This window comes from Rana temporaria, chromosome 3 (assembly GCF_905171775.1).
Source record: "Rana temporaria chromosome 3, aRanTem1.1, whole genome shotgun sequence".
In the NCBI taxonomy this organism is placed as follows: Eukaryota; Metazoa; Chordata; class Amphibia; order Anura; family Ranidae; genus Rana; species Rana temporaria.
Window position 1 is genome coordinate 361,350,726 of NC_053491.1, and position 26,381 is coordinate 361,377,106.

At 42.5% G+C, this 26,381-nt stretch overlaps 1 protein-coding gene across 5 annotated transcripts in view; it reads right to left on the minus strand.

The window, feature by feature from the left end:
- CACNA2D4 (calcium voltage-gated channel auxiliary subunit alpha2delta 4) overlaps window positions 1–26,381 on the minus strand; it is a 355,329-nt gene that overhangs the window by 19,576 nt on the left and 309,372 nt on the right. For all 5 annotated transcript variants that reach the window (XM_040345311.1, XM_040345314.1, XM_040345313.1 and 2 more), the window contains 5 exons: window positions 19,765–19,826; window positions 18,468–18,482; window positions 16,275–16,319; window positions 12,948–13,010; window positions 8,772–8,842 (listed from right to left, as the gene is read on the minus strand). In XM_040345311.1, the coding sequence (XP_040201245.1) occupies window positions 8,772–8,842; window positions 12,948–13,010; window positions 16,275–16,319; window positions 18,468–18,482; window positions 19,765–19,826 (256 nt within the window). The remainder of the gene's footprint in view (window positions 1–8,771; window positions 8,843–12,947; window positions 13,011–16,274; window positions 16,320–18,467; window positions 18,483–19,764; window positions 19,827–26,381) is intronic.

A 26,381-nucleotide genomic window follows, 5' to 3' on the forward strand; every position in this document is an offset into this window, starting at 1 on the left:
CCATAACAACCATGGTGCCGGGATGATTGAAGCACTAACACCAGTCATTGTTTGGGAAAAATCGCTTACCTCCGCGCGTCGCCCCCCCTTTAATGGGGGGGGCGGCATTGAAGGACCCGGCCTTGGGGCGGCAAAGGGAGTAAATCCGGGCCTGGGGACATGGGGGGTATATGAGGCCCAAAGATCCTTTTAGTCTATCCCACAGTGCCAAGGAATGGAGGCTGATCACTTTAGAAAGTGTGTTATGTTCTGATGGCTTGAGCCACAATATATTATCGATTGAGAGTGGATCGCAGGCTGTTGCTTTCAAGCAGGTCCATAGAGGGATCTTCCGGGTTGCATAGTATTTAGTCAACTGCGCAAGTTGGGATACATGGTAACATTTAGTAAAATTGAGAATCCTAAGACCTCCCTCTCACTTCGGGCACATTAGAGTAGACTTAGGAAGCTGCAGCCTGACATCTAATCTTACAGATACAACCGGCCCTTTTGAGAGCAATCATAATGATGATGCAGCCCACAATGAAATTGAGTTTGACACCCTTGCTTTACAGCATTTATTCAACTAAATTCCAACTAGTGTAGAGTGGTCCTCCTGTAAGTGAATGTGTCAGCCCTAAAGCACCACTGGTGGATGGGAACTTAGTCCAGCAAAAGACATTTATAGCCACAATTGGGAACTAATGGGGGCACTACTGGCCATAGAAACTCTGGTTCAAATCTGGCAGCTGTGTTGCTGAAAACAGTTCTCCCAAGACTGTGGATGATAGTAAGTAGTATGACTTCTCCACAGGAAGATTATGTCCAACAACAGGACACTTTGCATTATCACACTAAATATGAAATCCTCATAGCACTATTAATGTATTCCTTGCTGAAGGATGCCACTTTACTGGGTGTCCATATATCCCCTTAGAAGTTCACGACTAGAGTGACCAATGGGAAGTAATAGTGAGCGTACTCAGAGACCGTACTTATTATAAATGTTCTCCTTAATCCTGTGGTATTGCCACTGTAGTGAATACAAATCTTAAAAGGAAGAAATAGCAGAGAAAAAGCACTCATGTGGAGCAGCTGATAATTTGAGGTCTCAGTGGAAAGTTCCAGTTGAAGGAATCAATGTATTTATTCCCACAGTTTAGAGAGAATTTTGTGCTTAGTGCAGCAAGTATAACAATATTGAAAATTGCAGAGGGCTCACACCCAGTCCCGTTGGTTGCATTTGGTTAGCTGGACATTTCTATAGCACCCAAACACTCTCAATGACATCACGATTTATTCAATTTCTCTTTCCCGCAGTCAGGATTCACTAAGCAGGCTTCAATCCACATAAACATGCTCCAACTGCTACGCTAAGTGCTTGTGTGCCACATGTCCCCTTAGTCTGAAGAGACAGCGTGTACTAATACGCCATTATGGCCAGTGTGGGCAGATCCTCGGCCTGCCAATACATTTCGCACATGCCTACGTGCTTTGTCAGGACCAGGTGGGCTAACATGGGTGGGTAATTCGGTCTATACACAGCGCTGCAATGAATAGTTAGTTTTATTCCTAGGTATATGAGATGGTGTTCAGGCCCCTGGAAGGGGAGCGAGGAATACAGGGTCTAAAATTCCACTTCAGGGAGCATAAATGTTTAAAGCTTTGGATTTACTACATTAACCTCCAGACTGGAGACTTGCAAAATTGTCCAGTATTCAAATGAGGCTAGGGGTAGAGGTGAGTGGGAAAGTGAGGAAAAGTAAGATATCGACTGCAAATGGACAGCGCTTATGGGACAATACAGCTTTCTCTGCGCCTTGCAACAACAGATGAGATGGGCCAGGGGCTCAATCGTAAGAGCAAAGAGTAACAGGGAGAGGGACACCCCTTCTTGTTCCCTTAGCTATGAGGAATAAGTCTGATTTATTAAATAGGAGATCCCTCAAGGGTTATTTAGCAGCAGGGTATTGTATAAAAACAAGTAACAGAGGTTTTTTTTTATAAAAAACGGTCTTCTTCAGGGGAATATGTTCTATGTGGAAAAAGAAAATAATTATAATAACAGTAAATACATAATTATTTTAGTAGGTTTAATTAGCGTAAGATTGAGTGTGTTTACCAGTTCAACGAGAAAGTTGTATTCCATGGCCGACCGAAGAGTTGCAATTCCTACTAAAATACTACTAAAATAATTATGTATTTACTGTTAGTATAATTATTTTCTTTTTCCACATAGAACATATTACCCTGAAGAAGACCGTTAACTACAAGCTTTGGTCGAAACGCGTAGGGAATATATGCGAAATTTCATATGAATTCACTGTTGTTTCAACTTTGATTCTATGTGTTAAATGTTCCATATTGATGAGTTATGTTCTCGATGTAAAAGAAACCTTGAGGGATCTCCTATTTAATTCTATTTAATCGGGGTGTGCAGCACTCACAACTCTTTTAAATGTGTTACCTATTCTATAAGCCTGATTTATAGCCCACATAACAGAGGTATGCCTTAGGTTTATTCTCCTAAAGCAGTGGTTCTCAACCCTTCTAATGCCGTGACCCCTTGATAAAATTTCCCAAGTTGTGGGGACCCCTAACAGTAAAATTATTTTGGTAGTGTGAGCACCCAAGGCAAGACAAGTAATTTGCACCCCTAACCCACGGACATTTAGCGCTCCCTGAGACCCTTCCACTCATACAGTATTAAAACCCCTTAGGGTACATTTTAGGATGTACCACTCTTTATTTCCCTTTTACCTCTCTCTAATCTAATTTGATCAGTCAACTTAGGTGCTCTAATCAAGGTTATCTGCTGATCTGAGAACTGAAGTGGGGACTTTTAATGGCAACTATAATCACATGTAGTGTTACTCACTGTGCCTCCGGCTTCACTGTGTCTCCGACTTTGTGGTGTCTCATAGCAGTGACACCTATGCTGAAATCAGGAGATAGGCACTCCTCCAGCCCCTCCCACTTCACATTCCTCACCAGTCAGCTGACCTCTAGTCTCTGCCCCCAGCCATGATGTGAACTGAACGGGTAGCTGCGAAGAGGCTGAATGGGCGGCCGTGGGCTCCAGGAACAGCCCAGCTGTGCGGTCGCGAAAAAGGCTTCAGGAACAGCCCAGGATTTTGTGACCCCTGGCAAATTGTCATTTGACCCCCGAGGGGGTCCCAACCCCCAGGTTGAGAACCACTGTTCGAAAGCAAGGAGATCAAAGCCTAAACGGTAAAGATATGGGCAGGAGACTGTATTAAAAGTTTTTTGTATATCTTAGGACAGAAAGTATGTAGAATACATCTAGCATGTAGCTAGCTTGTATCGGGTGCAATTGAGTAACTCTACGTATACTAGCAGGTTTGGGTATCGCTGAGATGATGGCAGCCAAAGTCTCCAGTCTAAAGAATTGATTTAGAAAAAGTGAATTTAAAGATTCAACTAGGAGGGGGAACCAAGATCCCAGGAAATGTCAGGGTTGCCAATTTTCAGTAAACTCACAAACAGTTTGTAAAATCCGCAATTTTTGCATCTGTCCATAAATGTCCATTATGGACGTGTAGTCTGTATGTCCGTAATGGACATTTATGGACAGATTAAAAAATTAAGGATTTTACAAACTGTTTGTAAATTTACTGACTGTTGGCAACCCTGGGAAATGTTTCATGGTAAGCTGCTAGGAGGCCATCCAGATCAGGATGTTTATTGGGTTTAGGGCTTTTATAGCCTGTAACACTTCATCAAGGTAGGGTCATCCAAAAGTACTTATGATAAAGTGAGGGTGCTCTTGCGCCTACCTAGTAAAGCTTAAGATGTGAAGTAAAATAATAGTAATGAACTAAAAGTGATGATGCTGCTCAATCTAATAATGTATAAATATCAAATAGAAATACAATAAAATAGTGAAAGGTAAAGTGACGAGCGCAATGAATATGACTAAGTAATCAAAGTGTTAATCAGTGAACATTGATAATAAACTAAAATTGAAACAAAGTGCTAAAAAACATTAAAAACATCAATAATGAATAAAAACGTTCAGCCAGCAAGTGGCCAGTGAAAAAAAAAAAAAAAAAAAAAAAGTATGCACAAAAATAGCTGCAAAAGTCAGCAGGCAAACATAAATATGAAGCCTAAATCAGTCCTGGAATAATAGGCTAACAATACAGCCTTTATACGTGCATAAAAGTGTAGGAAGTTCCATAAAGACAAAAATAAATATAAACTTCTCCAATAGTGATAAACAAATGTTTAAAATCATCCAAAAGTACTCCCTGAGGACTGAGACAGTAGGCACTTTCACATTTGCTTGAGCTGGAGTCCATCTCGGTAGTGTAACGTAATGATAGATGGATCCTAAACTCCTGTAAAACTTTGAGGGGGTTGCTAGTGTGTGCATTCTTTGCTGTTCTAGTTAGTTTAGCTTTTGAAGAGACAGAACTGAGAGGGGGTCTCGTTTCTTGGACTTTATACAATATGTACAGTGCCTTGAAAAAATATTCATACCTCTTGAGATTTCCACATTCTGTCATGTTGCAACCAAATATGTAAATGTATTTTATTGTGCTTTTATATGATAGTGGCACATAATTGTGAAGTAGAAGGAAAATGATAAATGATTTTCCATTTTCTTTTACAAATAAATATCTGAAAAGTGTGTTGTGCATTTGTATTCAGCCCCCTTTACTCTGATACCCCTAAATAAAATCTAGTCAAACTGATTGCCTTCTGAAGTCACCAAATTAGTAAATAGAGTCCACCTGTGTTTAATTTAATTTAATCTCAATATAAATACAGCTGTCCTGTGAAGCCATTGGTAAACATCATGAAGGCCAAGGAACACACCAGACCAGTCACAGATAAAGTTGTGGAGAAGTAGGGTTAGGTTATAAAAAAATATCCCAAGCTTTAAAGATCTCACGGAGCATTGCTTAATCCAGGGATCCTCAAACTACGGCCCTCCAGCTGTTGTAGAACTACACATCCCATGAGGCCATGTAATGCACTGACATTCACAGACATGACTATGCATGATGGGAATTGTAGTTCCTGAACAACTGGAGGGCCGTAGTTTGAAGACCCATGGCTTAATCCATCATCCGAAAATGAAAAGAGTATGGCACAACTACAAAGCTACCCAGACATGGCCATCCACCTAAAATGACAGGCCAAGCAAGGAGAGCAATAATTAGAGAAGCAGCCAAGAGGTCCATGGTAACTCTGGAGTAGCTGGAGAGATCCACAGCTCAGGTGAGAGAATCTGTCCATATGACAACTATTATGCCGCGTACACACGATCGGTTAAACCGTTGAGAATGGTATGAAAACCGATCGTGTGTAAGCGCCATCGGTTATTTAACCATTGGTTAAAAAAAAGCCAACTTGTTTTAAATTTAACCGATGGGAAAAATCTACGCATGCTCAGAATCAAGTCGACGCATGTTGGGAAGCATTGAACTTCGTTTTTTTCAGCACGTCGTTGTGTTTTACGTCACCGCGTAATGACATGATCGTTTTTTTTTAACCAATGGTGTGTAGGCGCGACGAACCATCAGTCAGCTTCATCGGTTAACCGATGAAAATGGTCCAATGGTCCGTTCTCATCGGATGGACTGATCGTGTGTACGCGGCATAAGTTGTGCACTCCACAAATCTTGCCTTTATGGAAGAGTGGCAAGAAGAAAGCCATTGTTGAAAGAAAGCCAGAAGAAGTCCTGTTTGCAGTTCGGAGAAGCCATGTGGGGACATAGCAAACATGTGGAAGAAGGTGCTCTGGTCAGATGAGACCAAAATTAAACTTTTTAGCCTAAAAGCAAAACGCTATATGTGGTGGAAAACCAACACTGCACATCACCCTGAACACACCATTCCCACTGTGAAACGTGGTGGCGGCAGCATCATGTTGTGGGGATGCTTTTCTTCAGCAGGGACAGGGAAGCTGGTCAGAGTTGATGAGAAGATGGATGGAGCCAAATACAGGGCAATCTAAGGCCCCGTACACACGGTCGGTTTGGTCCGATGAGAATGAACCTAAGTTCATTTTCATCAGACCAAACCGACCGTGTGTATAGGCTATCGGTCTGGTTTCCTTCGGTCCAAAATGTCTAAACATGCTTCAAAACCGAACCGATGGACCACTGCCCCATCGGACCAAACCGATGGTTAGTACAGAAAAGCATCGGTTCAAAACCCACGCATGCTCAGAATCAAGTCGACGCATGCTTGGAAGCATTGAACTTTGTTTTATTTTTTACGGGCCAGTCTCATCGGTTTGGTCCGACCGTGTGTACGGGGCCTTAGAAGATAACCTGTTGCAGTCTGCAAAAGACTTGAGACTGGGGCAGAGGGTCACCTTCCAGCAGGACAATGGCCCTAAACATACAGCCAAAGCATATTCATGTGTTATAATGGCCCAGTCAAAGTCCAGACCTAAATCCAGAATCTGTGGCAAGGCTTGAAAATTGCTGTTCACAGACACTCTCCATCCAATCTGACAGATGCTTGAGCTATTTTGCAAGGAAGAATGGGCAAAAATTTCACTCTCTAGATGTGCAAAGCTGGTAGAGACATCCCCAAACAGACTTGCAAAGCTGTAATTACGAAAGGTGATTCTACAAAGTATTGACTCAGGGGAGCTGAATACAAATGCACGCCACACTTTTTTCAAAACCCTTTATCATTTTCCTTGCACTTTACAGTTATGTGCCACTTTGTGTTGGTCTATCACATAAAATCCCAATAAAATATATTTATGTTTTTGGTTGTAACATGACAAAATGTGGAAAATTTCAAGAGGTATGAATACTTTAAGGCATTGTATGTCAGGACCTGCATATCTCTTTTTCAGCCGATTCAGCCAAAAGTAGATTAAGCTTTGCTTTGACCTTATCCATCAATAGCCAATTGGCAATCATCAGGTTGGCTTGAAAGTCAGAGTGGTATGCTTGATAGTCCAGTTATAGTTGTTGAAAATTAGCTCTCATCGTGTTTCAATTGGGTCGCTATTTGTATGAATGTACACCTTATAACCATAGCCTCCCAGACAGTAACAGGGGCGATCTCTGGAGAGGCGTTAAAAGTAAGGTACTCCTGCCATGCGATCTGAATATCTTGGCAAAAAACTGGGTTAGAAGGTGAGAAGTGTTCATACTCCAGGTGGAGTCTGTGGAACTGGGTACAAGTGAGGAGACAGTATTAACAACCACGCAGTGGTCAGACCGCACAATCAAGCAAAATTGTAGCAACAAAGCTATGGTCAGGAGGATGTGGTCTATTCTCAAACAAATAATATGAGGTAAGAATTATGGCCCCGGATTCACAAAGCACATATGCAAATGAGGGAGATACGCCGATTCACGAACGTACTTGCGCCTGGCGCATAATATACGCGGTTTGCGTAAGTCGTACATCCGGCGTAAAGTTATTCCCCATATAAGAGACGCAACCCATGCAAAGGTATGGACCAGGGAACACAAGCCGTCGTATCTTTTGTCGTTTACGTTGTACGTGAATATGACTAGGCGTAGGTTAAGTTCACGTCGTAGGCAGTGATCCGGCGTATCTTAGGGAGTAGTTCCGACGTGATTCTGAGCATGCGCACTGGGATGCGGCCACGGGATGGCGCATGCGCTGTTCATTTTAAGTACTTCTATGGCGCTTGCCCCCATCATTTGCATGAGGTCACGCCTCATTAGCATAGCTCACACCCACTTCCACCTACGCTGGCTTGCGCCGAGGAAACCCAGCCTATATTTAAGAGCGAGTGCTATCAAGTGCTTTGTGAATCCAGTGCTTGCCTCTGTGCGCTGCATCGGCGTAGGGTATATTAGATACGCTACGCCCGCATAAATATGCGCCAATGTATGTGAATCCGGGCCAAAATGTATATCTGCAGTCAAACTCATGCCAGGTGTCTTCCAGGGAGATTAGGCTACTTTCACACTGGGGCATCGAGGGCGTTGGCGATAAAGCGCCACTATCTTTAGTGGCGCTTTACTGTCGTTTTTTCGGCAGCTAGCGGGGTGATTTTAAACCCCGCTAGCGGCCAAGAAAGGGTTAAAACCGCCCGCAAAGCGCTGCTGCTGCGGCGCTTTGCCGGTGGTTCGGAGGCACTGCCCATTGATTTCAATGAGCAGGGGCGCTTTAGGAGCGGTGTAGGACTTTTTTGAGCGTCCTGCCAGTGCACTGCTTCAATGTGAAAGCCCTCGGGAGTGAAAGGAGCGGTTCTTTCAGGGCGCTTTGCAGGCGCTATTTTTAGCGCAATAGCGCCTGCAAAACACCCCAGTGTGAAAGCAGCCTTACTATTTTTGTAATTTTCAAATTCAGCAGGAAACAAACAATATGTTTTTGGAGATTTTTTCACTGACTTTATGGATGTTTATTTGTTTTTGGATTAAAGCTGAACTCCAGGATAAGCAACAATTCACAAACATAATTTTTGCATTAATGTGCAATTATTTTCTTCACATGAAATCAACATTGAAACTTTGTATTTCTAAGGAATCTGTATTGTATCCCGACTTCAAAAGGCTCCTTTCCTTACTTTCTTCAATACACACCTCATAATGCCACCAGAGGAAAGCTATATTTTTAAGATAGATCAAAAACGCCTACATTAAATCTTTGTAAATTGATATTTACTGCAGAGATCAATTATAAAATAGATAATGAGAAGTCTGAATATCTGTGTGATAAATTATTTAGTAAATAAAAAATAAAAAACAAATTGTAAATACACAGAAAATAAAAAACGACTTGTGTTCTTTTGGGTTTTTATGGTGTTGTGTGAAACTCACTGTCTAAAGACCCCCATACTGAGAAGCTGTGTCATCAGAGAGCCGTCCACTTCACCCAGGAAAACTCCTGTCTGTGAGAGAGAAAAAAGTGGAAAAGGGGGGAATGGAGAAGAAGAAAAGATAGTTACTATAATAATCATGTTCTAATACATACAGTAAATGTCCATATCCATGGTCAATGGCTTGGTGCAAAGTTCTTCACTTTGAGGCCTCGTACACACGGCCGGACATGTCCGCTGAAACTGGTCCGCGGACAGATCCGATCGTGTGTACAGGCTAGCGGACAGATTTCCAGCGGACAAAAGTTTCTTAGCATGCGGACCGAAATCCCGCGCATGCGTCAAATTGATTCGACTACGTCACCGCATTCTCTGTCCGCTGGGATTTCGGTTTGATGGTGTGTACAGCCATCAGACCGAAATCTCCGAGCGGACATGTCCGATGAAAACGGTCTGCGGACCGTTTTCATCGGACATGTCCTGTGGTGTGTACGAGGCCTAAGGTCACTGTAAAGGACAAGGGGGCACTCTTTGCATCTAGAGGAAAAGAGGTTTATTCTTTGCATCAGAAAGGCTTCTTCACAGTAAAAGTTGTGAAAATGTGGAATAGACCTCCTCTTGATCCAAATTTGTTTTTTGCAATTGGAGCAAATCGGACCATGTTTTATCTGAGTATTTTATGGCTTCCTCTGAATAAACTATATAGAGAGATACTATTTTTAATTTATGCGCCTTTTTTTATTCGATGTTTTTTCCAACCTAACCATTTAGGCAACATTCACACTGACGTTTAGGGCAAGTGTGAATAGTAGCGGCAGGAATAAGAGATATGGCTGTCCTCCCCGTTTACTACAATGACAGATCGCCGGCAGCCACAGCTGTTCGTGGCTCTCTGCACAGCCAGCAATTACCTGCTGTGATCGCTGCTGGATGCACTTTGAGTGCTGCTACTATTCGCACTGGCCCTCATTGCTGGTGTAACTGTAGCCTTAACTATTGTGACAGTTCGAGGCCCTGCCACTGTGAAAACATAGGAGAAAGCAACACAAAATTCTCAAGAATACAATTTGAGGGGCTGCAGAATTTCAGTTCTGAGCAAAGAAAGGTTTTTAATCCAGCTCAGGGTCTGCAGATTGAGGACTTCTAAGTGCTTCAGGTGGGAAGAAGTCTTCAACTCAGTGTCCAGGTCTTACCAGAGATCAGCTGTGCACACCTGTTATAACCTAGGACCTGACAATAGTTTGATGTGCCACCTGAGACACAGGAAGTCTCAGTATATGAGTCAGGAGGACTCCAATCCTTCCCCAGGAGTTAGTGAGGCTACAGGGAGCAGCCAGAGCGTGTATGTATGCATGGTGCAGGTAAAGTCGGTGACAGAACAATAGGGAGTTACAAGAGAGTCAAGTGTCAGGTACAGTGGGCCAGATTCACAAAAGAGATACGACGGCGTATCTCCTGATACGCCGTCGTATCTCTGTGATCCGCTCGTCGTAACTATGCGGCTGATTCATAGAATCAGTTACGCATAGATAGCCCTAAGAGCCGACAGGTGTAATTGACTTACACCGTCGGATCTTAGGATGCAATTCTAGGCCGGCCGCTAGGTGGCGATTCCATTGCGGTCGGCGTAGAATATGCAAATGATTAGTTACGGCGATTCACGAACGTACGCTTTACCCGTCGCTCTAAATTTACGTCGTTTCCGTCGAGATACGCCGCGTAAAACTAAGGCTGCCCTCTAGGTGTTGTAACCCATGTTAAGTATGGCCGTCGTTCCTGCGTCAAAATTTTAAATTTCACGTCGTTTGCGTAAGTCGTCCGTGAATGGCGCTGGACTCCATTTACGTTAATGTCGAAACCAATGACGTCCTTGCGACGGCATTTAGCGCAATGCACGTCGGGTAATTTGACGGACGGAGCATGCGCAGTACGTTCGGCGCGGGAACGCGCCTAATTTAAATGGTGCCCGCCCCGAGCGGATTTATGTTACACCGTCGCAAGTTTACAGGTAAGAGCTTTGTGAATCAAGCACTTACGCTGTAAACCTGCGGCGGTGTAACGTAAATGGGATACGTTACGTTGCCGCAGCGTAACGTAATTGTACCTGAATCTGGCCCAGTGTTTGTACAGGAGCACAGAGGTGCTGTGTTCGATGTTCTGGAAGACCAAGGTAAGGGCCCCAGAGAGAGCCAAGAGGCTGAACATTATTTATTTTTGTATTTATGGTGGAAACCCCTGCGTGGGCAACTAGTTTTCTATGTGAACTTTTTGTTTTCATTCTTGTTATTAAAGGTGGACCACCAAGCCCTTAAGCAGCATTTCTGGAGTGGCAATACACTATGCAAATTTCGGACATTTCTGATGAACCAGACATTATTCTCCAAGTGGGTGGCCCTGTGGGCCACCTCCTATCTGACATCCTAAACTTGAAGAATTGAAGGAATCATGCAAAACAAAAAACGGCTTAAGCAGCTGCGTCCAATCGGATGCAGGCACTATTTGGGTATTTTGACAAAATATAGCAGCCACAGTGGGAGATTCATCCATCTGCACTGTAGAGCTTAGATGAAGGAATCGGTTCGATTTTTTTTCCATCAAGGACGCAGGATAAAAAAAGAAAAATAATTGATGGGTGTATTATGGTCAGCTTAAAGGGTCTCTAAAGGAAAAAAAAAAATTTGCCTAAAATTAATGTCTGGAAGGTAGTGTAATGATTCTGTTAAAAAACAAGTAAATACCTATTCAATTCCTTCATCTATATCACCTCCGGCATTCTAGTTCTAGTTTCTGTTCTCTCATTCACTTCCTGGTTTGCATCGCTCGTTCATGTAAGAACTACATTTCCCAGTATGCATTGCGGCACGCCCAGTAATTCACACCTCCTTGAAGTCTCTAACACATAGAGAGCGTCCTGCCACACAGATGTAGTTCCCAGGAGGGGGTGAGCACGTTACTGACCACCGCAGTAAAGCCTCCCATCACGGTGGTCAGTAAAATCAGACAAGCAGGAAGTGAACAGAACAGAGAAGAAATAGAGCAACTTCTGAGCAAAAACGAACAATGAGGAAGTGAAAAGAGGAATGTCTGCAGGTAAAGGATGCTTATTATGAAAAAAAAAATTCCCTTTACAACCCCTTTAACTGTGCAAGAAAGAAGAGACAGGAGGCTGGAGGGCAAAGAGGCAAGGATGGGGACAGAATGGGGTAGAAGTGGGGAAGAAAATAGGTAGGAGAGGAGGAAGAAGAGGGAAAATAATGGGGGGGGGGGGGAGTGAGAGTAACTCATAGAGAAAGGTGAAAGAGAGGAAGGTGCTGGGAAGAGTGAGTTACCTAAATAATGAGGGGGGGGAGACAAGTGGTGTGAGGAGAGAATGGAAAGGAGGGAAAAGAGAAAGCAGGGGAGAGGGAAAAAAAGGGAGGTGGGAAATAGGAGGGGAAGTGGAAAAGAAGGAAGGAAGGAAAGAAGCAGAGGAAAAGAAGACAGAGCAGGAGAAAGTGGAGAGAAAGAGGGGGGGTAAAGGAAGTGAGGAGGGAGGGCGGGGAAAAGGTGGAGGGAAAGGAAGTGGTGGAGCAGGGTAAAAAGGGAGCAGAGGGAAAAAAGAGTAAGTGGGGGGGGGGGGGGAGTAGGTTAGAGGAAAAAAAGGTGAGAGGGGAGGGGGAAAGGAGAGAGTAATACAGCCAAGAAAACTTTACACAGAAAATGAGAGGGAGGGGGAGTGACAGCGTCAGGCAGGGTTGGAGGAATGTTATATGCCATGCTTCCACCTCTCTCCAGGTGTGCGTACAGTTGTACACGTTGGCAGTTAATGGGTTTTTAATGACGAACAGGCCGGGATACAGATGGAGCATCAGCGGCTCATTATATCAGTCCTTGAAATCCATCTACGCTACCCGCTGTCAGAGGCAACAGAAGAAAGTCTCAATGTGAACTCCTCGGCTTTCTTGCATCACCCTGATGCCCTGAGCCTGCCAGCCTCCATTATAATGGTGACATGAAGATTATTAAGGCTGTGCAGTGATAATGTGCCCAGCGCCATAACCCAGAACAACCAAACAGAAAATCTGATTGCTCAAGATTACTTAATGAACCATCACCACTCTGCTGAAAAATCTTAGATTTCCCAAGCCTCATTACACTCATCTAATGCCCCCCATGCCCTAGGTTCACCCTCGCTTACCTGTTCAGGCTCTTTCGCGACCACGATAAAGCCATTATTGTCTACGAGGAAGCAGTTCAGGGCCTGTAAGACAGAATTGTCTGAGTGTCACTTTGAACGCACAGCCAAAACACATCAATAATTGTTCCCTGTGACTGCAGACTGGGACACACAGCGGGAAGGTGACACCGCAGCACAAAGTGCTGGGCAACCCGGAGACAGGAAAGTTCAAAGTAAACAGAGAGGAGAAAATGAATTAAATCAATCTCCACTGACAAATCGCCAAATCCACTCCTACAGTTCAGTTCTGCTTTTGTTTTTACCTCGGCGCTCACAGACCTCTGAGGAAGATACAGGTCTTTTTATTTTACTTTAAATCTTTAGATTATATGTTAAGCCAAAACTTTTTTTTTCTCCCCATTTTGTATACAGTAGAGAAGGGTTAGGACCCCTGTCAGTTTTATTTGTCATCTCTGTCCGATTGTAGAGTTTTCACGTCACTTATAGTTCTGAGGACACAACAGGAAGGAAGGGAAATCCCCTCTCAGCTGTCACCGAAACAGGCGTTCCCATTGGAGGATTTCCTTTCTATTCCTGTTCTGGTGACAACTGTAACATTTTGGCTTCTCTATCACATTTCATATCTGGGACGATGACCACCATGACAAATAGAGAGGTTTAGGCCAGGTTCACACCTATGCGAATTGAGTGCGGTTTAAACCGCATCTAATTTGCAGGACATTTCAAAATACATTGTTTTAATGAGGCTGGTTCACATATGTGCGATGCATCCGCACTGCGTATTGCCTCCAAACCGCATGCGGTTTTTATGTCTTGCGGTGCGGCTCAGGTGCGAATTCAGTCCCATTATCTTCTATGGGTATGCATCTAATTCGCACATGTGTTCTGTTCTCTGCAGGAATTTCTCTCATTCAGCTCAATACAATTCTCCCCCACTCTCCTCTCACCCGGAACTTCTCCCAGGTCTCCAAATTCGCACCTGATCTGCAGCTAAACCGCAGTTGATCTGCAGAACACCCTCAAGAGAAATTCGCAATGAGAACGCAGCTCCAAAACGCAACGCACTAGTGTGATTCCGGCCTTAATCTCTCAAGCAGGGACATAGACACAATAAAAATCTGACAAGCTATAACCCCTCCACAACACTCCATTCAAAACTAAAAGTTTAGGCTTTAAAGTGGATAAATAACCTGTCACTCAAGCAAGGACTTTGTTTTTTATCTGGAAGTCTGTTGTATTTCACTGAACAATAAAAGAGGATTGCTCAGAGCTGGATTAACTCTGTGTGGCAAGACTGGGCACAGATGATAGGAAATCGTATACTCTACATTGTGACATAAACATTTTTTTTCTTGCTGTCCATGCCTTCCTAAATATGCCCCCCCCCCCCCATTTTCTGTTGTAGTGTCGCAGGGACAAAAATTATAGAAACATTTGTGCAGTGGGGCCACAAACATTAATAAAAACCCAACAGGAGTTTTATCTAAAGTTGGACTTTAAAGAGACCTTGTCAAAAACACAAAATTCTAGCGTAGAAAACTCAACTATGTTAAATGCTCACTTTGTCTTGGAACTTTGAAAGTTTGACTATTCCAGGAAGAGTCTGTTCCCTAGCACATTTTCCTCCCTCCTTGCACGTCATAGCCCTCTCCTCTGCTCTGGAAGTGCCTAATTACTGTCTGTGCTGGCCCAGCTCTTCTGTCCCTATTCACCTTTCTATATAACCTTTTAGCTTTATTAGACATTGCATGTCTCTTCTGCAATAAAGAGCTGCCTGCTTGCAGTTATTATTAGTTATCTCCAGTTCTGCTTTAAAGTCATTCCCTAACAAATAATAAATTAAAGCGGGGTTCCAACCACAATTAGCATTTTTTAAATGTATATCCTTTCATCATGCGTTTTTATAATATAAATCCGGTCACTTACTATTTTACAATCCGCCGCCGCTCCGCATAGTTATTCAAAAAAGATAGTTTATAAAACTATGTCCACACCATTGTCATTTTGCTTGTGGGCATTGTGAAGCCCACAAGCACTTACTTCCTGGAAGTCTTGGATGGGGAGTGATAATTGGGTAGCGCACTGCATCCTGGGAAATGATGACACACATTTCCCAGGAGCATTAGAGGGAGATGATGTCAGAATCCTAGGTGATTCCAAAGGCAGATTTCGTGGGACCGCATAGCAACAGGCATTTCCAGATGAGTAAAAACATTATTTTTTCTTTTTAAGGTCTAATGAGCACAATAATGAAAAAAAAAAAAAATTGGGATGGAAACTCCACTTTAAAGAAGTATTGGTAGAGCGCCAAACCCCAATATAGATGTCTCCAATTCAAAAACGAGGCAGGTCGATGGGCCCAGATGGCTCCTCAAGATGTTAGCAATAGGTGAGGCGTAAAGTAGAGAGCAATACTAGTTAAAAGTCCAGGTAATTTCAATAATTACAATAGTAATAGTTAGTAGCCAACACATTTCAGGGAATTCACTAATTTTCCTAAATAGCTTCCTTTACCTTAGTGCAGTCCTCTTTCACTTACCTCATCCTTCCATTTTGCTTTTAAATGTCCTTATTTCTTCTGAGAAATCCTCACTTCCTGTTCTTCTGTCTGTAACTCCACACAGTAATGCAAGGCTTTCTCCCTGGTGTGGAGTTTCGTGCTCGCCCCCTCCCTTGGACTACCGGAGAGTCAGGACGCCCACTAACACACAGCTCCTTTCTCTATCTGCAACGTAGAGAGCGTCCTGACTCTCCTGTAGTCCAAGGGAGGGGGCAAGTACGACACTCCACACCAGGGAGAAAGCCTCGCATTACTGTGTGGAATTACAGACAGAAGAACAGGAAGTGAGGATTTCTCAGAAGAAATAAGGACATTTTAAAAGCAAAATGGAAGGATGAGGTAAGTGAAGGAGAACTGCACTAAGGTAAAGGAAGCTATTTAGGAAAAAAAAATTGTACCTTTATAACCCCTTTTAAGATCGCCAGTTCTGGTCCACTTTGAAACCATCCTTTATCTCTATACTGTAAACTAAAGGGATTGCTGAAATTCCCGAAATGCATTGGCTAGCTGCAACACTACTCTGATTAATAAAAAATACACTGGACTTTCCAATACATATGTATCGCTTTCTTTTTTACACATTGCTGACAAAGGATGAATTGGGATGTATTCCAACACCTAATGTTGGACTCCACTAACTACATTTTAGAACCCATTTAAAGGTTTCTATCAATATATGGTTTCCCCAAACACTTTAATATTAATATGGTCCTTGTAGCGTACATGTTTAATGATCCGTGACTGTATAACGACACTTATTACATTACCTCATCCTCACAGCTCATTGGACACATCCCGTCCACATCGCTACACTGTGGAGGAGAGACTTGGTCAAGTATTTCATACGCAGAATATTTATAGAATTTTTACATTAAACTCTTACATATAATATCCTGTCCTGGCTACACACATGTTATTTTGGTGACCTTGTAATAAGCAGAAATCATTTGAATTTTAATTCTTTTACCTTTTTTCTCTACTAAAAATAAATTACCAACTTGTAGCAATGACTGGCTGATTTCAGAAAGCTTTTGTGGCAAAAATAGCAATTTATGTTTTATTTTTTAAAAGCTAAATTTAGCAAAAAAAATAGTTTTTATTGAATTCAGCCATGCAGCTAAATTGGAATACAAACATGTTCACCTTTAACGGAAGCAGCGAGGGCAGCTGTTAACCTTGAAACCCCATTGTGGAATGTCTTGGGTGATTTGTTTTTTAATAAATAAAAGCCACGTGATCAGCAGGTCCTGTTGATCATTGACTTTTGTTTGTAAACATACAGCGACAGGGTGAGATGTGGCTTCGTTATTGGTACACTGAGATGGGGTGTGATATGGATAACCTACCTTCATTTCCCGATTGACCTCAGGGAACTTTGCTTAAATTCTGGCAAAATGAAAATTCTCAATGTTGTTCATCCCTACAAATTTGCATATATTCATATTCCAATTTTATAAACATTCCATAATTGGATTTGTAATGCTCCAAGACAAGTTCATTCCATTGAACCATTGAGGTTATTTATATAAATTATAGACTAGTTTGCTAAAATGACTTTGCATAAGGATGTTATTAGAAGAAATGTTTTGCTATCTGTATACTTGTGGAACATATAGCCATTTTGTTCAGGCTGCAGGCTAAATCTAACCAACTCCTCCTTCCACACTATGCAGCATGGATGGATAAATCTCCAGCTGCAGCTATTGTATTTTGACAGCCGACCCTGCCAGCTAACAAAATACCCAAGTGCAGGTTGCATGGGACTGGATGCATCTGCTGTTTGGCTGACAATTTTCCAATCAAGGGATGTCAGGCAAAAAGTGGCTGACGGCCACCCACTGAGTGAATTTTCTTATTTCTTTGATCTACAATAAGGTATTTGAGAGTCTGGAGGTCAGTCAAGCTGATAATGTGTTCCAAGATAACAGAAATTAATGTCTCTTGTAATTAAAGATGTGCTGCTTGTGTGCTTCTTAAGGCTGGGATCACACTGCAGCACGGAGCGGCTCGCAGCAGGTGTCCGGTGCAGCCCTGTTCAACGTTTCAGGTTCGATTTCCATGGAGAGCCGGTCACAATCTCCTGACATGCAAATTGGATCTGGAAAAACCGCATCCAATATGCAATAGTGCAAACCCAGCCTAAAAGAATCATTTAAACATATTTATGTTTGGGAGGGTCCTACATGGCAACTTTCCAAGACTCAAAAGCCTCCCATTTGATCAAGAGGTCAGATCCCTGGTACACATATCTAAAGACCTCTGTGCGTCAATCTCTAATCTATGCTTTAATTTCGTAACTCTTCTCTTGTAAATAAACATTTAAACCTTCAGCGTGAACAGAGGTTGTGAGGTTGAACATATATTAGAATAGATTATTGAACATATATTCATGTGACATCTCTCAGCACATTTGATGAACTGATTAATGTCGTTTTAAGGTACTTTAAAATGTTGTTTGCTTTGAACATTCGATTTTGGAATGAATGGACTTTCCCAAATTAAAACCACATTCACTTTTTAAAAAAATTGTTCATTTAAGAAGTTTTTCATCCTGCTCCCTCAAATTTTCTCATCACTGCTGTCAGAAATGAACAACGATTTGGCCCCACTAACAAATCTAAAGTCGAACAGATATTCTTGAAATAAACAATTTCTTACACTATTCTACTTTTTCGTAACACTTCACTTCCCTATGTACAGGACAAGGATCACCAACTAAAACCAAATTGGTTTTAGTTATGCTTTTGGTTTTAGATTCTGCAATTGGTTTTGCAATTTCTTTTTACTGGACTGAGGTTCTAACTTGTCTACACTTCATCCAAAATGTAAAACGAATTAGTCTTAGATATGCAATTGGTTTTAGATTCAGAATTTCAGAGCTTTGAAATAAAAATACACAACATTTTGCTAGATTGTAAGAATGGCAAAGCCTTGAAAAGAAAAAAGAAATTCAGACTTACATCAGTGTCGTTGGGCTGAGGAGGGAGATCACCGGGCACCACACAAAAGATAAAGAAGAAAGTCAGAGATATACTGTTGATGAAAACTGGAAGAACTTTGTATTCTACATGTAGGATGGTTCCAAACTAAAGGAAGGGGTGGGAGGTAATGCTGGGTACCCACAGGAAGATTTTTTTCATTCAACCAAGCAGGCTGAATGGAAGAAAAATGTACAGATAACTATACTAACACATCAGATGTTAGTTCGCCAATATTCCCGCTGAGCTATTGGGTTCTGACAGGGTTCTGCCCCCCCCCCCCCGCCGCCAGAACACAGTGATTGCTGCGAGAGCTGATTGGATGCTGATTTTCCAGCATGCTTGTTTGATAGAAGCCAGTCATGAGATAGGCTTCTGTCGGACCAGGTCAAAATTCAACCAGTTCCTGCTGAACCAACCATTTTAGCCTATGTGTACCCAGCTTGAGTCAGAGGTAGACATATGGAGCCAATACTGAAGTTCCCAGGAGATGCCTCTGGCCCTTATGTACCATCCATCGCTACACATACACCATATGGCCAAACATTTGTGGACACCTGACTTTATATTAGCTTGCTGGACATTCCTTTCCAAAACCATAGCCATGAATTTAGAGTTATCCCACCACCATCTTTGTGGCTATAATAGCCCCAACTCTTCTAGAAAGGCTTTCCACAAGAGTTTGGAGTGTATCTGTGGGAATTGGCCAATTCAACCCAAGGAGAATTTGTGGGATGAGGCACTGGCTTGTCAGTGGTGTGTTCCAATTTATCCCAAGTGTGTTCAGTAGGTTTGAGGTCAGGGCACTGTGCATGACACTTGAGTTCCAAACATCAAACAGTTCAAACCATGTCTTTATAGAAACTGGCTTTGTACACATGGGCACGTTCATGCTGGAACAGAAAAGGGACCTCCCCAGACTGTTACCACAAAATTGAAAGCGCACAATTGTCTAAAATGTCCTCGTAAGCTACAGCATTAATAGAACCCTTCACTGGAAACTCCTGAATCCTGTCATTCAAAGGGTGTTCACATACTTGGGACCATATAATGCAAAGCTGATGAACCATCATGGTCCCCTCTGCTTTCTTTCCTATAATTGCCTATAACCATATAACACGGTGCCATTCACACATAATGGAATCTTGCATGAAACAACTGTTAAAACTTCCTTTCAGTAAGCCCCAATTTACATATTTAGACTGTAAATTGCAGAAGCGTGTTGGGAAAGCCAAACAAGCAAAAGGCCAACTGAATACACAGTGTCCTTTTCACTGACCTGTCGCGTCACCTCCCAGAAAATATCCCGCAGCATGGAGAGCTTCATCTGAACGCCAACGGCTGTGAAGACAACAGAAAAAAGTTAGCAAACACTGTGCACTATAAATATTTTATCATGCTTCTTTTTTTTGTTTATTTGGCAGTGAAATATCCTTATCGACTACGTTGCTGTAACGGATACTTTTAAAAGTAAAAGACCTTTGGTGCAAAGTAGATTTGTGCCCGGAGTTCAGCTTTAAATTGATTGTGGAGTGAAGCAATACATGCAGGTGACTGGGAATATGTTTTCTTTGACAGGTAAAAGCTCCTATATTTGTAGTTCATCTGTGTATTTAGCTTTTTACCTGGAGTTCGGCTTTAAAGAAATTATCATTTATTTTTTAGTGATTAAACAGAAACATCCAAAGCACAGGCTGAGCACATGCCTGTAAAAGACCCCATAGAGAAGAAAGCAACGTGTGAAATTTTTACAATCCAATTTCCGCACCCCTTCATCTTGCTGACCCTAGACAGGTAGCTGCCTGTGTGGCACACACAAAGCGTTATGCCTCCTACACACGATCGGAATTTCCGATGGAAAAAGCCAGACGGACTTTTTACCGTCGGAGTTTAGAAATAGAACATGTTTTATTTTTTTTCCGATGGAAATTCCAATCGTCTGTGTGGAACTCCGAAGGAGAAAAAAATGCTCAGAAACAATTCGACGCATGCGCATGTCGGAATTTGGTGTGTCCGTGTGTATGCAAGACAGCTTGAATGGAATTCCATCGGAAACACCCGTTTCCGATGGAAACTCTGATCGTGTGTACAGGGCATAAGACTCGGATCTCCCTCACAGCTATTATTCCTTTGTCTTAGATTCTGCCCAAACTTTCTCCCTGTAGAGAACTTTAGAATAACAGTCCTGGAACACACAATCTCTTTATCCATCCCGCTCAACACGGACACCTTGTCAGCCCACGTGCAGAACTAATTAACACTCACTTCAATGTACTGCCTAGAGGGGAGAGGGTTCTCTTCTCCCCTCCAGAGCTATATATGCAAAATATTAAATATGTTATTGAATTAAACCACATAAAGTCATGTGACTCTAGATGAAGAATCTCTCCGCAATACATTCACCATCAAAATCAAAATGACAGAGACCTCAAAAGATATTTAAATGCTAATAAGGCTGGCCAGACACTAGCAGATCTTCAAACATAAAATTTGAATGAAAATTCTCATGAGTACATTCAATGACTTGATGAAAGTACTTCAAATTCGTTAACTTTTAATATTCCATTTTGGAGTGAATGGGCCAGATTCACATAGAGATACGACGGTGTATCTCCTGATACGCCGTCGTATCTCTGACTTAGGCCCGTCGCATAGATATGCCTAAGATCCGACAGGTGTAACTGTGTTACACCGTCGGATCTTAACTGCAATTTAAAAATGGCCGCGGGGGGCGTTCTCGCTGATTTACACTGAGAAATATGTAAATCAGCGAGATACGCCAATTCACGAACGTACGCGGACCCGACACAGTGTTGTTACGTCGTTTACGTATCGGTTTTCCCGGCGTATACTTACCCCTGCTTCTATGAGGCGCAGCCAATGTTAAGTATAGCCGTCGTTCCCGCGTCAATTTTTTTTTTTTACGTCGTTTGCGTAAGTCGGTCGCGAATACGGATGGCCGTAATTTACGTTAACGCCGAAAACAATGACGTCCTAGCGACGTCATTTGGAGCATGCGCACTGGGAAATTTTGCCGGCCGCGCATGCGCAGTTAAATCGGCGCGGGGACGCGCCCGATTTAAATTGTACACTCCCGTTAGCTGCGGAATTTGAACTCCGCCGGGGGAGTTACAATCCGCCGGCGCAAGTTTGGAGGTAAGTGCTTTGTGAATACTGCACTAGCCTCGCAAAATTGCACCGGCGGATCGTAAATCACATAGATTACGCGGATCTAAAGATCCGCTAATCTATGTGAATCTAGCCCAATGGACTTTCCCAAACAAAAACAGCATTTACTGTTAGAAATGTGTTCATTTTGCATATCCTGCTCCTGTGAATTTTCTTGTCACTGTGGTCGAAAACGAATGTTAGTTTGACACCTCTTATGATTAGACGTTCATGAATCGAGTCTATGACCAATCAGAGCATGGGGCTGGACTAAATTAATCTCTCTGATCGTCTTGGATTAGTGCTGGGTTTACACACGCAAATGCGTTAATGCATGTTTTTTCTTGCACTGAGATAGGGCAGCCCATTCAAATGAATGAGCTTGTGATATCTGTATAGGCCACATCAACGGTATGAGAGATCCATTGACACACATTGACATGCATTTCTGTTGCACTGCATAGAAATGAAGCAATCCTACAATTCTCCTTGATGCACACAAACGCAACTGTTTGTGTCTGAAACAAACTCATAGACCACAATCAGGGCCGCCATCAGGAATTATGGTGCCCCTTACACAGCTTCAGGCATGGGCCCCATGGAAAAGAGAAACGGGGGGGGGGGCTCTGCCGCCTGAAATCGAGAAGCGGGGAGGCTGCCACGAATTGAGAAGCGGGGGGGGGGGGGGGGCCTTTACAAAAAAATAAGAAATAAAGAAAAATATATATAAAAAAGGGGGGTAGCCATCCGGGGCCCTGGGGACCTCTGGCTGGGCCCTTTAATAAAAAGAAAAAAATATATATATAAAAAATATATCTTTAAATGTATTTATTTTTAAAAAGGGGGGTTGCCATCTCGGGCCCTGGGGACCTCCGGGCCCTTTAATAAAATACATATATATATATATATATATATATACACATATATACACACACACAAATTTTTTTTTTTTGAAAAATAAATTACAAAAAAGGGGGGTTGCCATCCGGGACCTCTGGGCCCTTTAATAAAAAAAAAGAAACCTCTGGGCCCTTTAATAAAAAATAAATAAATAAAAAATATAAAAAAAATAAAAATAAACATTTATAAAAAAATAAGGGGGGGGGGTTGCCATCCAGGGCCCTGGGGACCTCTGGGCCCTTTAATAAAAAATAAATAAAAAAAAGGGGGTTTGCCACATGGGGCCCTGGGGACTTCTGAGCCCTTTAATTATATATATATATATATATATATATATATATTAAAAAAAAATTAAAAAAATATAAAAAAAGGGGGGTTGCCATCCGGGGCCCTCTGGGCCCTTTAATAATATATATATATATATATATATATATATATATATATATATATATATATATATATATATATATATATAAAAAATAAAAGAAATACAAAAATATATAAAAAAAATATATATATTTTTTTATAAAAAAGGGGGGTTGTCATCCAGGGCCCTTGGGATCTCCGGGCCTCTGGGGACCTCCGGACCCCTAAAAAAAATAAAAAAAAAATGGCCCTTTAATAAAAAATAAAAAAAAAAGGGGGGTTGCCATCTGGGGCCCTGTGGGCCTCCGGGCCCCTTACAGGTGTACTGCCTGTACCCCCCTCATGGCGGCCCTGACCACAATGGTTTTTATCATGTCCTTGCATTTAATCTTGGGGGCTCAGAGTTCTATGTTTTCTAGAGTGGTCTGCATGCAACTGCAGCCTGCTTAGAAATGCCCATTCTCCAAACTGACATCCACCCATCAAGGCATTTCTATTAGTATGTTCATGAGGGAAATCAAAATACAAGCAAATTCAGATTTAAAGATTTAAACCGCTTGCTGCCCAGTGTATTTATATAAATGTCCTGAGCAGCAAACATTTTTTACCAGGACCATGGCTGCAGCTGCAGCCATGATCCTGGTACCATTTTTTAAAGTCAGTGATCAGCTTTGCTGTAACAGTGATCTGCGCTATCCAGTTTTACAGTGCACATAAGTCCCTCCAACTGCCCTTCCTAGGCTCTCCCATTCCACTGGGGAGCCCGGGACCATGGTAAGTAGTCAGATCAACTGCCCACAGAGGAGATGGGGGAACATCCAATTCCCCATCTTCTCTGTGATGAATGAAACTGGAAGTGACATGGATTTTGTTACTTCTGGTTTTACAGCCAGGGAATCAGATGATCAAAGACAATCCGTGTTTGATCAGCTGCCTTGGAGGGCAATGGAGACATCAGGGATCTAATAGACCCCTGTTATTGCCATAAAGAGTATCTGTCACTGCCTAAAGCTATCACAAGAGAGCTTGTTCCCCTCTTGTGATAGCAACAAAGTATAAAAAAGTATAAAAAAATTAAATAAAATAAATACACATAATAACTTTTTTTTTAAAGCACCCCTGCCCCCCCCCCCCCTACTCACACACAAATGCGCACATAGGTCCAACATACATATGTAAACAGTGATTGCACCACACATGAGGTATTGTCATTGCAGTGTAGAGTTTCACAATTAATCGTGATCTCGATTCAACCCCCCTGACGATCTTAAATGCAGAGTTTGCCGATTCATTCAAGTGGAGAGACTTATTAACTGTCAAAAGAAAAAATCCAGGCAGTCTGCCAAGTTTTTAACAGGAAGCATTGTAACTAATGCTTCCTTCTTAGATCAAAGGTATAAACTTCTGTGTGTAATGAAAAAATCTGGGCAGTCTGCCAAGTTTTTAACAACATGAAACATTGTAACTAATGCTTCCTTCTAACTTCTGTGAGTAAATGCAGGAAGTTTAAAGTCTAATAGCCGGATTCAGGTAGACTTACGACGGCGTATCAGTAGATACGCCGTCGTATATTTAAGCGTATTCTGGAAACCAGATACGCTTAAATTTGGCCAAGATACGACCGACGTAAGTCTCCTACGCCGACGTATCTTATGTGCATGTTTACGCTGGCCGCTAGGGGCGTGTACGTGGATTTACGCGTTGAATATGTAAATGAGCAAGATACGCCGATTCACGAACGTACGTACGCCCGTCGCAGTAAGCTACGCCGTTTACGGAAGACATACGCCGGCGTAAAGATAAACCACCAAAAAGATGGCGCAGCCCATGCAAGGTATGGACGATGGAACAGCCATCGTATTTTACGTTGTTTGCGTAAGCATACGTGAATGGGGCTGGGCGTAGGTTACGTTCACGTTGAAAGCATTGAGCCAACGTCGTTTTGTAGGGAGTAATTGCAATGTGATTCTGAGCATGCGCCGTACGAACGGCCCTCATTTACATGGGGTCACGGTTAATTTAAATGTAGCCCACCCACTACATGCCTACTTCGAATTAGGCGGGGTTACGCCGGCCCATTTGCGCTACGCCAACGTAACTTACGGAGCAAGTGCTTTGTGAATACTGTACTTGCCTCTCTATGTTACGTCGGTGTAGCGCATATGAGATGCGCTATGCCGGCTTAAACATATGCTGCTCTACCTGAATCCGGCTATAAATCTTTTTCTGACACTTACAGTGAGGAAAATAAGTATTTGAACACCCTGCTATTTTGCAAGTTCTCCCACTTGGAAATCATGGAGGGGTCTGAAATTGTCATCGTAGGTGCATGTCCACTGTGAGAGACATAATCAAAAATTTTTTTTCCAGAAATCACAATTCATGATTTTTTAACTATTTATTTGTATGATACAGCTGCAAATAAGTATTTGAACACCTGTCTATCAGCTAGAATTCTGACCCTCAAAGACCTGTTAGTCTGCCTTTAAAATGTCCACCTCCACTCCATTTATTATCCTAAATTAGATGCACCTGTTTGAGGTCATTAGCTGCATAAAGACACCTGTCCACCCCATACAATCAGTAAGAATCCAACTACTAACATGGCCAAGACCAAAGAGCTGTCCAAAGACACTAGAGACAAAATTGTACACCTCCACAAGGCTGGAAAGGGCTACGGGGAAATTGCCAAGCAGCTTGGTGAAAAAAGGTCCACTGTTGGAGCAATGATTAGAAAATGGAAGAAGCTAAACATGACTGTCAATCTCCCTCGGACTGGGGCTCCATGCAAAATCTCACCTCGTGGGGTCTCAATGATCCTAAGAAAGGTGAGAAATCAGCCCAGGACTACACGGGAGGAGCTGGTCAATGACCTGAAAAGAGCTGGGACCCCCGTTTCCAAGGTTACTGTTGGTAATACACTAAGACGTCATGGTTTGAAATCATGCATGGCACGGAAGGTTCCCCTGCTTAAACCAGCACATGTCAAGGCCCGTCTTAAGTTTGCCAATGACCATTTGGATGATCCAGAGGAGTCATGGGAGAAAGTCATGTGGTCAGATGAGACCAAAATAGAACTTTTTGGTCATAATTCCACTAACCGTGTTTGGAGGAAGAAGAATGATGAGTACCATCCCAAGAACACCACCCCTACTGTGAAGCATGGGGGTGGTAGCATCATGCTTTGGGGGTGTTTTTCTGCACATGGGACAGGGCGACTGCACTGTATTAAGGAGAGGATGACCAGGGCCATGTATTGCGAGATTTTGGGCAACAACCTCCTTCCCTCAGTTAGAGCTTTGAAGATGGGTCGAGGCTGGGTCTTCCAACATGACAATGACCCGAAGCACACAGCCAGGATAACCAAGGAGTGGCTCTGTAAGAAGCATATCAAGGTTCTGGCGTGGCCTAGCCAGTCTCCAGACCTAAACCCAATAGAGAATCTTTGGAGGGAGCTCAAAC